General features: G+C 42.6%; 1 protein-coding gene across 1 annotated transcript in view; it reads left to right on the top strand.

Moving 5' to 3' along the window:
* LOC145396097 (uncharacterized) overlaps positions 1-15513 on the top strand; it is a 41594-nt gene that overhangs the window by 13893 nt on the left and 12188 nt on the right. The window contains exons 8-13 of the mRNA XM_080269563.1: positions 2570-2691; positions 5964-6113; positions 6740-7102; positions 7899-8029; positions 10009-10149; positions 14649-14798. Coding sequence (XP_080125689.1) covers positions 2570-2691; positions 5964-6113; positions 6740-7102; positions 7899-8029; positions 10009-10149; positions 14649-14798 — 1057 coding nt within the window. The remainder of the gene's footprint in view (positions 1-2569; positions 2692-5963; positions 6114-6739; positions 7103-7898; positions 8030-10008; positions 10150-14648; positions 14799-15513) is intronic.

The raw sequence follows: 15513 nt of genomic DNA, 5'->3' as shown, positions 1-15513 counted from the left end.
ATGAATGTGGTAAACTATTGTGTAAGAAAATGAGGTGTGGAAATAGAGCAGGGCCGGCATTAGGGGCTGTGGGGCCCAATTGGGAACATCTTTGGTGGGACCCCCAGGTTCACAGCAAAGGTCTGTAAAATCATAGAGATATAAATAGTCTTTTATAGACTTTATATCTGTATGGTAGAATGGAAATCAATCAAAATTTGCTCTTAAGAATTGCATATATTTCATGCATGCAATTTTTAAGAGCAAATTTTGATTGATTGTAAGAGGTAGGTGGGGGTGCTCACCATCCACTCACTCGATGTAGTGCTGCCCTTGGGTGACTGCCCTTTCCTCTCTTCCTTCTTTCTTTCCTTCCTTGCTCTTCTGTCTTCCTTTCCTTCATTCTTTTCCTTCCCTTCTGTCTACAGGTGATTTTACACTTGCGTGACAAACCAAATGGTTTCCTACACCAGGAAACCATTTACTACACGGTGGTAACCTAATAACCAGATTATGGCGCCTGGTGGTTTAGTGGGTAATTAAGGCGCTTCAACCAGAGCCTGTGTAGGTTTATATCCAAGGGATGGTTGGGGTTTATTGCCCACATAATGCCACTCAGGGATGTGCGAGGTTGGTCACGCTCATCTTCAATATCAGGACCAACTTTCCTAGCCCTGGGCATCTACACTCCTCATGGGGCAACACGGGATTACATGATGATGATGAAAAATTGCATGCTAGTTCCATCCATCCATCATCCAATCCTATGTCACCCCATGAGGAGCATAGGAACCCGGGGCTAAGCAAGTTGGTCCTGACATTTAAGCTGAGAGTGACCAGCCTCACTCATCCCTGAGTGGCATTATGTGAGCAATAAACCTACACATGCTCAATCTGATTGGAGCACATTAACCCTGTCAGGTTTCTGGGCAGGACAGATTATGTCTGTGCTAGAGTCAGCTACTCTCAAACTGACCCACAACTTCCTGCCGCGATATTTTTCTTTGATCGTTATGTGTAAATACACTTTTCATGATAGAATGTTGGTTTGGGGGTCATTTTAAAGTTAAATGGTTGTATTTTATCATAGTACAGTATGTTCAAAAAAGGGAAAACGAAATAAAAAGTCAAAATGATGAAGTTTGGCAAAAACCAAAAAATTTTATACCTCCCCAGAAAAATATTCAGCAAAAAAATAAGTTTTAAAGGTATATAAATTTGATTTAAACCATGTAAAACTACAGTAAATTACATTTACAGTGCTGTACAGATTATGGTTATTTCTGCATTTTCTTGCATGGTAAAGTGAAAGGAAAAAGATGCAATTTTTTTTTTACGATTCTTGGCTGCACATTCACTTCGCAATCATTTTCTTTGATTGGTCATTGTAAATACATCTTACAATTGAATGCTGGTTGTGGTGTTATTTTAAAGCTGAATAGTTGTAGTTTATTGTAGTATATTCAAAAAAGGAAAACAGAGAAAAAGAAAAGTCAAAGTGACAAGGTGAAGTTAGATGAAAAACAGAAATTTTATACCTTGCCATAGAAAAATATTCAGCAGTAAAAATCTAATAAAGATATATATAAATCTAGTTTAAATTGTGCGAAACTACAATAAATTACCTTTACAGTACTGTATAGATTATGGTTATTTATGCATTTTAATGCTCAGTAAAGCGAAAGGAAAAAGATGCGCAATTATGTTATGATTCTCGTTCGCATATTCTTTTCCTTTGATTGCTCTGTGTAGATACACTTTTCACTATAGAATGCTTGATATGGTGTTATTTTGAAGCTGAATAGTTCTGGTTTTTAGTAGAATGTTCCAAAAAGGAAAGCAAAAAAATAAAAAGTCAAAATGACACATGAATGTGCGAGAAAAAGTGCGAGGCAATTACGTGACCTCCGACCGTCATGACAGTTACAGTGCAACTGCCTTGGTTCCCTGCCCTGAGACAAAGCCATGATTCATACCACATGCGCACTGCTTGCCACACAGTTTATGGTGAATATTTTACAAAAGTATCTTAAAATGACAATTAAAAGTGTCATCGGAATCTCTGAGGTTGGATTTGAAATGACGCCCAAAATCGTCATCGGAATCTCAAAGGGCTGATTACCCACTAAACCACCAGGTACCATAATTTTATTATATGGACACACACACACACACACACACACACACACACACACACACACACACACACACACACACACACAGAGCAAAGGTGAATTGGTACAGTTTTGAATCCCACTACAAGTAGGGGCTTTTTAGAAACGTGCAGCTAGGCAGGTCCTCCAATGCCAAGCTAGGCTCTACTGATGTCATTGTATGAAGGCATCCCTCTTCAGCACCAGAATGTATTGTTTAATTGATATGTAGTATGATAGTTTCAGTGGTCATTCAAGAGTTCCTTTTACTGTGAATGCTCAGTTTATGTTCCCAGTTTTAAGGCCTAATTCTAGCTACAGGAATAAAGCTCACTTGCTATCAGTCTTATGTTATAACTCAGCCTTCAGGATGGAGAGATACAAATTTTAACTAAGTTAAAGTGGACAGACTGTGCTTATATTGTTGCCTGCTGCAGATCACAAGACCAAGGGCTGTGGTAGTAGCAGCAACAGCAGTGGCAAGAACCTGTGGGTCAGTGGTCTGGCATCATCCACACGTGCACAGGATCTTAAGTCGGTCTTCTCTAAGTATGGCAGGGTGAGTTAATGCTGTATTATTATTATTATTCTTTGGTAGGTGGGGATGCTCACCATCCACTCACTTGATATAGTGCTGCTCATGGGTGTCTGCCCTTTCCTCTCCTTCATCATTCTTTTCTTAGGTACAGCATAAGGAACGTGGTGATAATAACAGGGAGGAAATTTTTCAGCAGGAAAAAGTAATTTACCAAACTGAAAATGGTCAGAAAAATACCAAAACAAGCTGGAGGAATACCAATTGAATTGGTAAGGTTTTGTTTCCGCTGCATTAATCGTGATTTTGGATTATTCGGGCACCCTTGCACACCATATAGCCTGAATAATCACTGTAATGCTACTGGATGATTTTACTGACTCTTGGAACATAATATGATATTGAAGGGTTCAGTAGAAACTTAGGATTTTTTAAAACTTAGTAAGGAAGTTAATAGTGAATGGTTCAGCATACACTGTACAGGCATACACAGATATGTGGTGCATTGATAACCGACAACTTGCTACACTGAACATAAGAAATTGGGGAACATTCCCATAATCCGAATGGTCATCGATTCGCTAGTCAGAACCTTCCACCGCTCCCTAAATTTGAAATGAGCGCATCTGAACGCGGATGTGATGGTGCGCACAGCTCTCCCTGTCTTCCCTCCATCCCCTCTCTTCTTCCTCCATCCCCCACCATGCTCAGGACAGCCAGGCTTGTCTTCCTCTCTGTCTCCCTGCCCTCCCCCACCCTCCTCCTCCCCAACTTGTCTCCCCAGTGTGTGTGTGTGTGTGTGTGTGTGTGTGTGTGTGTGTGTGTGTGTGTGTGTGTAAGAGAGTGAGAGAGAGGAGGAGGGAGTAGGGCAGTATGGCTGTCTTGTCTCCTTTCCAGTCCCTCATGCCGGTTATTCTCCCTTCCCATCCCCCTACTTTCCTCCACCCCTGCTTGTCTCCCACCCTGTCCCCCCCACCCTCCTCCACCCTTGCTTGTCTCCATCCCTACCCCCCTCCCTCCCCCACCCCAGCTTGTCTCCCTCCCCATCCCCCCGCCCTCCCTGACCTATACCTGCCTGGCCTGCTTGTTCACTCTCCCACTCTAGCTGTGTCTGTTGGCTTGAATATCTTCCTTCGTGTGATGTTTGATATCTGATATTTTAACAGTAGTTTTGTTTACGAGGATAATAACATTACCTTTGGTGTTTCTGTGTCAGTCTCTATTGATTAAGGTATATGAGAGTTTGGGTTTGGGCCCAGAATGTATCTCTAGCTTTTCTTCAGTATCTTATGGGAAAATTTCTTTGATATCTGACATATTTGCTGGCCAAACACTCCCACCAGCACGCAATGCTGCCGGATATCGTGATATGGGTGTATACAGTCCCTGCGGTTTGAATATCTCATGAGAAACTTTATCAGGGGAGTAAGAATAAATGGAGATTACTATTAGTAACTGGGTTAGAACAGTGTCATGTGTACAGTTTAAATAAATTGTGTAGTAAGTTGTTGTTTTTTTCAGGTATTGTAGTGTTGTTGATTCTGTGTGATGGTTTTTTCATGTTTAGAAATTGTTACCTCAGAGATAACAGGTTTGGCTAGTGAGTCTCATAGTCTTGTTTACTCCTGTTTAACAAAAGTAATGCAGGTATCCATATTTTCATTCATTAAATTTTTCTCATGCAGGTAGGAAGTGCCAAGTTCATCAAATGCCAGAATCCTGAATGCTAAATTCTGCAGGTTTATCGTTTCGTTTTCGTTTTGTTTCGTTTCGTTTTTAAAGGCTCCAACATGCTTGCATGTGTCGGCCTTGGTCGCCTAATGGCGGCTCTCCACGCTTCACGATCCATTGCAGCCTCCCTGTTCAGTCCCTTAACCCTAAGGTCACACTTAATGACCTCGTCCCATGTCTTTCTCAGTCTACCCCTCATAACCCCACCCCCAATATTAACACTTCTCACCTTCCTCACCCAATTATCATCCCCCATCCTCTCCACATGTCCAAACCACCTCAATCTACCTCTCCTCATCACAACACCAATACACTTCAGTCCCATCCTACCTGTCAATTCTTCCATTACAAACCCAGCCCCTCCAGGCCTTGGACGCACTGCACATCCACCTAATCATTGTCATCTCTGTACGTCTGAGCCGACGAATATATTCCTCCTTCACTGCCCAGGTCTCACTGCCATACAGCATTACACTCCTAACACATGCTGCATACAAAGACCCCTTAACACGTAGGGAGAGCCCTCTCAATGTCAGGAGAGGCAAGAGCTCCCTGAACTTCTTCCAACCACTTCTCACCCTAGCCACAGAGCTAGCTCCAGCCCCACCTCCAGCACACATGTCTCCCAAATAACAAAACTCTTCCACACACTCAAGAGATTCACCAGCAAGTTCAATCCTTTCACGTCTGACACTCTCCACCTGCTCACCCCGGCACGCCATACACATAAAATCAGCATTATCTCGCTGTCTACCTCTGATACCACTACATCTCTTATGCACCCATTTATCACACACACCGCACAAGATGGAATTACTTCCCACACCCTTGTGTCAAACTGCACATGGCCACTCTCCCTCGTCTTTGACAGTACCGCCACCAACCCTAGATATCATCACTTTTGTTTTATCTGCATTTACCTTTAAACCCTTTTGCCCCATACCATCTCTCCACTTCCTAAACCTTTCCTCCGCCTCCCTTCCATTCTCTGCAATCAACACCAAATCATCAGCATACAACAACTCCCACGGGAGTCCGTTTCTAAAATCACTGGAAAGGGCTTCAAGTACCATGATAAACAACATGGGACTCAAGACTGACCCCTGATGCACACCAACATTCACAGAAAACTCATCACTCAAATCTCCATTCACTCTTACCTGGGTGTGAGCACCCACATACATGGCCATAACCACCCTAACCAGCCACTCCTCCAACCCAAGCTTTCTCATTGCCCACTTCACCACCTCTCTAGGGACTCTGTCAAAGGCCTTTTCCAAATCAACAAAAACAAAATAAAGATCCCTTCTCCTACCAATAATTTTTCCTGAAGCTTTCGAACAATGAATATGGCATCAGTGGTCCCCCTACCTGGCATAAACCCAAACTGCATCTCATCAATATTCACTCTTTCTCTAAACAAACCTTCTAAAACTCTCTCCATTACCTTCATTATCTGATCTAAAAGATTTATACCTCTATAATTTCCTCTTTCCTCTTTCGTCTTTCCAGGGCATTAAAATCGCTGATCTTCTGTCCTCTCCTAACCAGTAATTTTCACACAGGTGACAAGTGCCAAGATTGTCACAAATGCCAAGACACCTGGCGCTAAATGCTATGGGTTTGTGACAATGATGAGCAGTGAGGACGCAGCCAAGTGCATCTCTCAGCTCAACCACACAGAGCTCCATGGCCGCATGATACAGGTTGAGAAGGTTAGTTTTTTGTAATGTGATTATAACTTTGGACCTCTCGTGTGTGAATTAATTTAGCGTGACTAAATGAGTGAATGGGAGGATTAGGGGGGGGAGCAAGGTAGACCAAGAAAGTGGATGGTTGTGATAAATTGTCTGATTTTGGGTGGCATATGAGACTTCATAGCACCTCTTCTGGATGATTTTCCCTTTCTTTGGTGTGACATAAATTGTGACAAATTGTTGATGGTTATGGTGCTGCCCCACAGCTTGCACCTCTGTCACACACAGCTCTAAAGCTGCATAAATATCAAGGTGGTTAGATCTGGATTACTTTACTGGTTTGCACGGGTGTGGAAAGTCAGTAGTTCGAGACTTGGAGAAAGGTCTGCATGATGCTGTTGGTATATATATATAAGAAGCAGTAACAAGGTATGGTATACTAGTCAGTGGTACGACTATATGACAGGCTTATGGGATCATCATCATTTTATGCTAAATTGTAAGGTTGATGATAATGTTTATGTATTACCTCTATAATGTCCATGCTGATGGTGAGTTTATTCATTTATTTGTGTATCTTTTTATCACACTCTATCTTAAGGAAAGGAGCCACAATAATGATACTGCCAACTTTATTTTACCAGGCCAAGGGTGAACCAGGAGGGTCAACAAGGAACAAGCCCTCTTCCTCTTCCTCATCCTCATCCTCGGCACGTAAGCCCTCAGAATCCTCCAAGAAGGACTCGGTAGGGGAGAAGAAGAAAGAAGGGGAGAAAAAAGACGCTGACAAGAAGAATGTGAGTGGAGAGAAGAAGGAGGGGACCTCGGAGAACAAGGGAGGGAAGGAGGGAGAGAAGAAGCGCTCCCACTCCAAGGACCCTGTGCGGACCAGCAAGGACCATGATCGGAGAGTGCCACGGCGTCCCATTGACAGGAGGCTGGACCACAGACCCAGTTCAAACAGCACGCACAGGGGACCATCCCGGGATGTACTCAGCTTTAAACAGGTCTGGGTATTGGATGTAGTAGTTCTTGCATTGGTTTGGTCATAAGGAGAGAATGGGGAGTGAGAGGGTGATGAGACTGACAGTGTATGTTTGAGCTGGAGAATTATTTATTTCTCCCCTCTCTCTCTCTCTCTCTCTCTCTCTATCACTGGGCCCTACTGCACTCGATCCTTAGGTGGGAAAATAGGATGAAGTGTTTTACCATACAGATAAAGTGCTTAGGGGAGAAAAAGAGTGTGTGTGTGTGTGTGTGTGTGTGTGTGTGAGAGAGAGAGAGAGAGAGTGGAGGGTTAAACTGAAGAGGAGGTGGAGAGATGGGAATGAGGTCTTCGGCGTCCCTCTGATAAGCAGTAGGACCACAGACTCAGCTCAGAGAGAATGCATATCCCAGGAAAACACTTAGCTTCGGACAGATATTACTACAGTTGATTTATTTTCATCTGACAAAACTGGGCTTCTTATACAGTTCCTTTGTAAATCATGATTGCATGAAATTTGATGATGCATAGTTATTAGGTAGGAATAGGTCTTTTTGGTTACCCATGAAATCAACTCAATAGTCTGACTGCATTTGGCCATCAACTGAGCTGAAAGGGGTTAAAGGTCTCAGTCAGGACTCTTTAGAATGTGGGATTTCCATTTGCTGTAGTTTTTGGTCCTTAAAGAGGTTTTGAGAACTACACTGTACCATTTGTGAGCATGAGTTTGAATGGCTACAAGAGTTAAATGCATAAGTATTCATGATCCATAATTTTGATTAGTTCTACCACTATCTGATATCAGTTTTTCTGAACAGATTGTGGAGGAAAGAGAACGACAGAGGATGAGGGTACGAGACAGGATGATGAGGGAGGAGGAGCGGCGGAGGCGGGAGAACGAGGCGAGGATTGAGCGGCGACAGAGGGAGAAGGCGGAGAGACTAGCAAGGTAAGATAAATGTTAGCCGTGTATGATATACTGTAGGGTCATTCCATTGTGAGGAACATTGCATTTGGAGACAAGTATTTGAACTACTCTCACTTATATTTGCATATAAACAAATGGTACAGAGGGTAGTTCTCAAAACCTCTGTGGGGACAAAAACTACAAAGAAAGGAAATCCCACATTCTAAAGAGTCCTAACGGGGACCCTTAACCCCTTTCAGCTCAGTTGATGGCCAAGTGCAGTCAGATTATTGGGTTGATTTCGCTACCTCGTAACTGAGGCTCATCAAATTTCATGCAGTCACGATTTACAATTGGAACTGTATGAGAGATTCAGTTTTGTCAGGTGAAAATAAGAAATGTAGAGATGTACCAATGTACGTGTATCAGTGGCATCCGCCCATTTTTAGAGTATCAGAATCGGTATCCACTGATTTTCTGCCGATACAGCCAATACTTAAAAGTATTTAGTGTGTGGCATATCACTCACTGGAAGTTATTTTTTAAGATAGAATTTGGATGTATTATAGGGATGAAAAATAAATTATTGGTAATATCCAGTTATTTAGTATCATATTATTTTGAGTACATGGTGTGTAGTAATACAGTACAATCTTTGGTAATGAGTCACATCTGCCACCATAGACATGTACGAGACAGGTTGGTAGCCTGGCATCAGCGACTCGGGGCCCTGCCACAGCCCTCAGATGGCAGGTTCCACCCTCCCTCACAATCCACACACAGTCTTCTGCCTACTGGCACCGCAATCGGTATCGGTCCAATTTTGTGGTATCAGTATCGGTGTTCAGAGAAGGAATGCAGTGTCAGGAAACGTGACACTCGCACAGGTGGATTGAATTCGGGTGGAATGGGAGGGGTTGGAGGATTGGATAGTGTGGGAAGGATTGGTAGGTTAGGTAGAGGAGGTGCGGAAGGAGTAAGAGAGGGGCTGGTGAGGGTGTTAGAGGGTGGGAGGAAGGAGCATAAGAAGCAGGTCCAGATGCTTGTGCAATGTTCTCTGGATGCAAGTGTTGTGCCGGTGAAATGGGTCCAGTTTTTGCAGGAACTGCACTGAATTGAACGCTTTGTCTGTCGACTCGAACTGATGTATTTTGAGCATGTTGGACCTATGTATTTGTTGATGGGTCCTGGATTGCTCTCGATGTCACTGGCTAGAAGAAGTCTTCAAGAAATGACCTCCGGAGAGTCATTTCTTGGTATAGAAAAAACTGTGTTGTGTGTGTGTGGTGTTGGGAGATGTGGTACTTGCCTGGGTGACTGAAGCCACTCCTAGGTTCTCGGGTCCCATGAGGGGCCCGGGGGAGCTTGCACTGGTTTGGCCTCCCTGCTGTCCTCTTTCTCCATTTTGACAGCGCCTGGGGAGTATACCAACAATGAAGATGCCACCGCTCCAGGTCCTGTTAGGAATGTAATGCTGTATGATGGTGAGACCTGGGCAGTAAAGGAAGAGGATATTCACAGGCTCAGACATACAGAAATGACAGTGATTAGGTTGACCTGCAGTGCGTCCTTGAATGTTAGGCCTGGGGGAGCTAGGCTTACAATGGAAGAGTTGACAGGTAGTATGGGGCTGTAGTATATTTGTGTTGTGATGAGGAGAGCTAGATTGAGATGGTTTGGTCATGTGAAGAGGATGGGGGATGACGACTGAGTACAGAAAGTAAGAAAGGTTAACGTAAGAGGTAGGGTTGCGAGAGGTAGACCAAAAAAAGACCTGGGACTAGGTCACTGAGTTTGACCTTTGGGATAATGGACTAAATAGGGAGGCTGCCAGAGATCGAGCAGCATGGAGAGCTGCCATCAGATGACCAAGGCCAACGTATGCAAGCATGTTGGAGCCTTTATAAACGAAACAAGGGAAGGTGTTAGGTACATGTATAGTATGTCGAAGTAGATGGATATTGTGGTAGCAGTTTGAAATAATTCTGATGTATAGAACTTGTTATATTTGTGATGTGCAGGGAGAGAGAGAAGCTGAGATTGGAGCGAGAGGAGATAGAGCGACAGAAACATGAGCTACTGCGGTTGGAGCGAGAACACCAGCGTATGGAACGAGAGAGGCTGGAACGGGAGCGAGAGGAACTCAGACGCCAACAGATGAGGTTAGTTGTGGGTCCTGATATTGTGTTGGGATTGATTGCTGTGAGTTGTACTCTTCACTTTAACAACCTAAATTTGCTCTCTCTCTCTCTCTCTCTCTCTCTCTCTTTAATCCAGATTTGTATCAGTAGATTAATACTAGAATACAATGTAGTCATGAAGAAGTGCTATGCAAAGGATGCAGAGCCATAGCACGATCATAGTTTGCTATTGAGATATGCAAAATAAGCCACACAAAAACAAAAATCTAATTCAAGTTAAAGTGAAGGAACTATAGTTTGGACCTTAACACTGTTGTACATAAATATTATCTCATACCATGAGTCTTAGCTTGATGTCATGGAGATGTGTTTTCTTCTAAGGCATCTTTTCCCATTTATACTCAGTGCCCCATAACCCCTTCAGTATGAGAGTCTTTTTTAAACTGAAAGAAACAATATGGAGGAGAGTATACTTGTATGGGAGTGAGATGGAGGGGTGAGGGGAGAGCAAGGATGAGGTGGAGGGATGGGGTAGAGAGGTATACTGAATAAGCATGGTTTGAGTTGGAGGGAGAGCATGATTTGTGGTCACTCCCTTCAGAATTGAAATGTCTGACAACATACATATTTCATGTGTGAAGTGCAGGAAAAAAAAAAAAAAAAAACAGCTGTGCCCCATTTTACAATAACCTGGCCTGCATTTTCATGCTTTTACAGCTTGTTTCACATATGTCACTGGTAGAAGAAGACAGGGCTATGGCCTCACATCTTCATAGCATTTCTTTGTAACTAGCATCATAATCTAGTGTTAATCCATTGTTACAACTAGACATTCAAAATGGAGAGGTGGGAAATTTAGGCAAGGTTAGAGAAAAAATAGTGTAATAATGAAAGGAAAAAGAAAAATGTGAAACAGGAAGGTATGAGGATAGTAGTCCATGTGTTGGTGAGAAAGTGGTGCAGAAAACTATTTTAGTTAACAAATTATTTTATACAAGTTGGAGTGGTTTGTAGGGGCGCTGACCACTCACTCGATGTAGTGCTGCTCTTTCCTCTTCTCTTCCTTCATTTCATTCCTTCTTTCTCTCCTCTTCCTTCTTTCTATGGGTGACTCTACACTTGAGTGACAAGCCAAATGGTTTCCTGTACACCAGGAAACCATTTGTTATGCTGGGTGATAACTGTATAAGCAAATTATGGCACCCGGTGATTTAATGGGCAATTAAGGCACTTCAATCAGATTGAGCCAGTGCAGGTCCATATCCAGGGTATTGTTGGGGTTTACTGCTCATGTAATTCCACTCAGGGATGAGTGAGGATGGTCACTCTCATCTTAAATGTCAGAACAAACTTGCCTAACCCTGGGGTCCTACACACCTCATGGGGCAACACTGGATTAGATGATGAATGAATGAATGGAAAGGATGGAGAATGAGAGACTGACTAGATGGTGTATGTTTAGTGAGGTGGGGGAAGGAAGGGTAGGCTGGAGATGAGGTGGATGAATGGGGTAGACAGGTATAGAAAGAATGGGGGAGGGAATGTGAGTTAGAGAGAGGGGAGAGGACAGGATGACATGAGGCAATTCATTCGAGGCTTCCCCTTCTAGGACTAAGGTGTCTGGCAATAGATAGATAGAAAAGAAGGACCACTCCTTCTGGGATTTAGATTGTTTGTAGGTAGATAAAAGATAGAAAAGTCGAGCCTCTTAGTGTGAAATATCTTCCTTAACCTGAATAGTATCATCTGATGCTTGGGATGTTGCTCCTAAAGGTCGACATCCAAGGAGTGGTTGGGTTTTATTGCTCACATTCCGTTCAGACAAGCAGTTGATCGCTCTTGCACTAAGCAACCTTGTTCCAGACCCGTACACTTCTGGTAGGGCAGTAGAGGATTGGATGATAGATAAGCAGACGATATAAATGCATTGATAAAGTTCAGTGTCCCCTTTGTGTAATAATAGTGTAGTGTTTGAATGCAGCCTTCCTGAGGGACAGACTGGCCAACATCAAAGGTGAGTCAGTCTCTTAGTGCTGTATTCTAATGCATTGGGAAAGCTTACTTTACTCCTTAACTTGGCCTAGAATTGTGATCTCTGTCTTGAGTTGTAATTAGAGATCACTGCTATAATGCTGTTAATCATGAAGGAGTATTGTGGAGATGTCGAACCATAGTATTTTCTTATTCTGCTACAGCTGTGTGTGAAATAAGCTGCAAAGGGATGAAACACTGGGCCAGGTTAAAATGAAAGAACTATTAACACTTCTTCCTTAACAGTTTATTTCTGCATATGCCACATGATATTGTGTTGTATGTTTTTTGTGCAGTGTCATTATGAAGATTATACAAATAACATAACACTATATATATATATATATATATATATATATATATATATATATATATATATATATATATATATATATATATATATATATATATATATATATATATATATATATATATATATATATATCATCTGGATTTCCTTTCCCACCCTAGAGCAGGGTGAGGAGTAGCAATGTCCAGACAGCCCAAATTTGGCCAATCCAATAGGCCATGCTTCCATATACTCATAATTCAAGCTCCTGAAATCCTGGCTCTATCGGATACGTCAAAAACATTCACCACATTCTGTAGCTTCACATAAACGTATCAGATAGAGTCAGTCCGGACGCTGTCATGTTAAAAAGGGGTTCCAAATCCCTGATCATGCACTTCTCACAATAAATATATATATATATATATATATATGTTTATATTTGACCCTCGATTTGCCAGATTTAAAAGGGGGGTAGACCAGTCCGGGAATGGCAAAAGTCCGGCCCCACATACCATACCCCGGACTATTACCATACTTTGACCGAATTCTCCAATACTGTCCAGCAATTATTCCGATAATCTAGAGCATTCTGGAATGTAGGCTACCTGTACGAACATAACTGACATACCCAGTACATAAAATAACAACACTGATGCAATAACGATAATAATAACTGACACAATAGGTGTATTTTGCCAGCTACAATCCTAAGAATGGTTGTTTAGACAGTTGTTGATGAGAATGTGGAGGGTGTGATAGAAGAAGATCAGAAAGCTGAGGAAAAATAGGAAAATGAGCAAGGAATGGAGAACCACAAGTTGAATAATGGCCGCCCAGCCTCACACATATTTTGCCAGGAATCGCTTTCGGTGCTCACAAAAAAAAAAAAAAAAAATGCAGAGACTATTTTTGCAAGCCATTAGTCACCAACAATAAAGGGGAAAAGAAAGCTATTAAGAAGTTGTCAGCATGTAGTGATTATGTATTTCTCACTTTTCAGATACGCACGAATTCAGTAATCGTGAATAATGAACAAGTCAGCCAAGCAGTATAATTTGTATGACAGTTTAATTTGCAAGAACTGAACTCACAAAATTATCTTACTTAAAATTATCTTACTTAAGTTGTACCAAATGTACTTAGCACTACCATAAGTACCAAATCTCATACATGCATTTTAGTATCTAGCAAAATTGGCATAACCTGTGGCTTGGTCTGGGTAAATTGCCAAGAGGCAGGGAGGATCAGGGGATATGTCACGGGCAGGTGCAATGCGCGCTATGACTAAGTCTGTCCGCATTTTGTCTGTTTTTTACCATGTTATGACCAGCTGTCTTGTGTAATGACTAAATACTCCATAATTTTTGGCCTCAGGCCGCGTTTTCACGATCGTAGCAGCGTAGTACGTTCTTTTATGAAATGGGCAATTTCTCCACCTGCGTAATATTGTCAAAGTCGTGTTTTGACCATATCTTGGACACACACATACACAAAAGGCTGTGCTATGACTTTCTGCGCTTTCTGCTCGCACATTATGTACGAGGTGACTGTATATATATGTATGTATATATAAAATTGCACCTGTTTTTCTCTCTCTCTCTCTCTCTTTTTTTTTTTTTTTTTTTTTTTTTCCATGTAGATTGACTCAGTCGGATAAGTTTATGTGAAGCTTCAGAATGTGGTGAAAGCTTTTGGCATATCAGATAGAGCCATGATTCCAGGGGCTTGATGATGAATGAACGGAAGTGTGGCCCCTTGGAGCGGGCAAACTCGGGCTGTCTGGACATTACTACTCCTCACCCTGCCCAGATGATGGTGATGATGATGATGATTTTTTAAGATAATCCCATTTACTATTTTAGTATATTTTGTACTAGTATTTAATTCAGATATGTGTAAAACTTTGTCCATTCCAAGGTGACAGGCTATATTGTGTGTAACTTTGTCCATTCCTATGTTGTGTTACATTTTGATATCCAATTTTCCTGGGTGCTTAGGTAGTTAGGGTATACAATAGCCGACGTTATTATGGGCAGGCTTTAAGATGAAGCATGATGTCTTTTAAATGAAGAGTGGAACAGAATTTGTAGTTGGAATTGTACCATGGCCAACCTCTGTATGGGGATCCCTTGGAATTATGGCATCCTTTAAAATGAGTTGAACTGATTTAAGGCTCCCTGGGTGCTAATGTGCACAGGGCTGCGTCTTCCCACAGGTACGAGGAGACACGACGCAGCCTCAAGCGACCGGCAGATGACCGTGACCGCAGGGAGTTCTTTGATGACCGCAAGAGGCCCACGCCCGAAGGCAGGTCACGATTTGACTCTGGACCCGTACCACAGAGAAGGTGAGTCGGTGCTTTATTTACTCATCCATTTATCCATCATCCAATCCTATGTTACCCAGTGAGAAGCGATGGAGCCCTGGGCTAGGCAAGTTGGTCCTGACATTTAAGATGAGAGTGACCAGCCTCATTCATCCATGAGTGTCATTACATGAGCAGTCAACCCCAACCATCCCTTGGATATAAACCTTCACTGGCTCAATCCGATTGGAGTGCAATAATTACCCACTCAGCCACTGCAAACAGTGTTGGATAGTTCGAATTGAGACTTCTTGTAACAGCTGGGGATGCATTCTCTTCAGTTCTACTGCTTTCAGTCGAGGATTCTTGATTACTTCCCTCTTCAGAAGCATATCTGTACCTCTGGAAGTCGTCCTCTACTTTCCACTGTCATACCTGTGCTCTGGTACGACATCAGGTGGCAGGCCATGCGCTGCAGCCAGAATCTTCATGACGGTTGACTTTGCGCGTCCAGTACATTCACAAATCATGTAGACAGGGACTTTATCCTGCCTCCATGCAGTGATACGGACCCTCACATCCCTTGAGCCGTACTTTCCAGGCATGACAACTCGACTCTAGGAAAATAACAGGGCAAACAGTAATGCATACGAAAAAAGAGGGAGGTTTAAGCTTGGAGTGACAGGAACATATACTTCCACTCTTGTTTCTGGGCAAGCACTGACGTGCTCAGTGTTTCACCACCTCCTGCCAACAC

The sequence above is a fragment of the Coenobita brevimanus genome, chromosome 34 (genome assembly GCF_032717465.1).
Source record: "Coenobita brevimanus isolate Jiangsu-jjx chromosome 34, ASM3271746v2, whole genome shotgun sequence".
Taxonomy (NCBI): domain Eukaryota; kingdom Metazoa; phylum Arthropoda; class Malacostraca; order Decapoda; family Coenobitidae; genus Coenobita; species Coenobita brevimanus.
The sequence above is the reverse complement of the archived record's forward strand: the minus strand, read 5'-3'. Positions and strand labels throughout refer to the sequence as shown.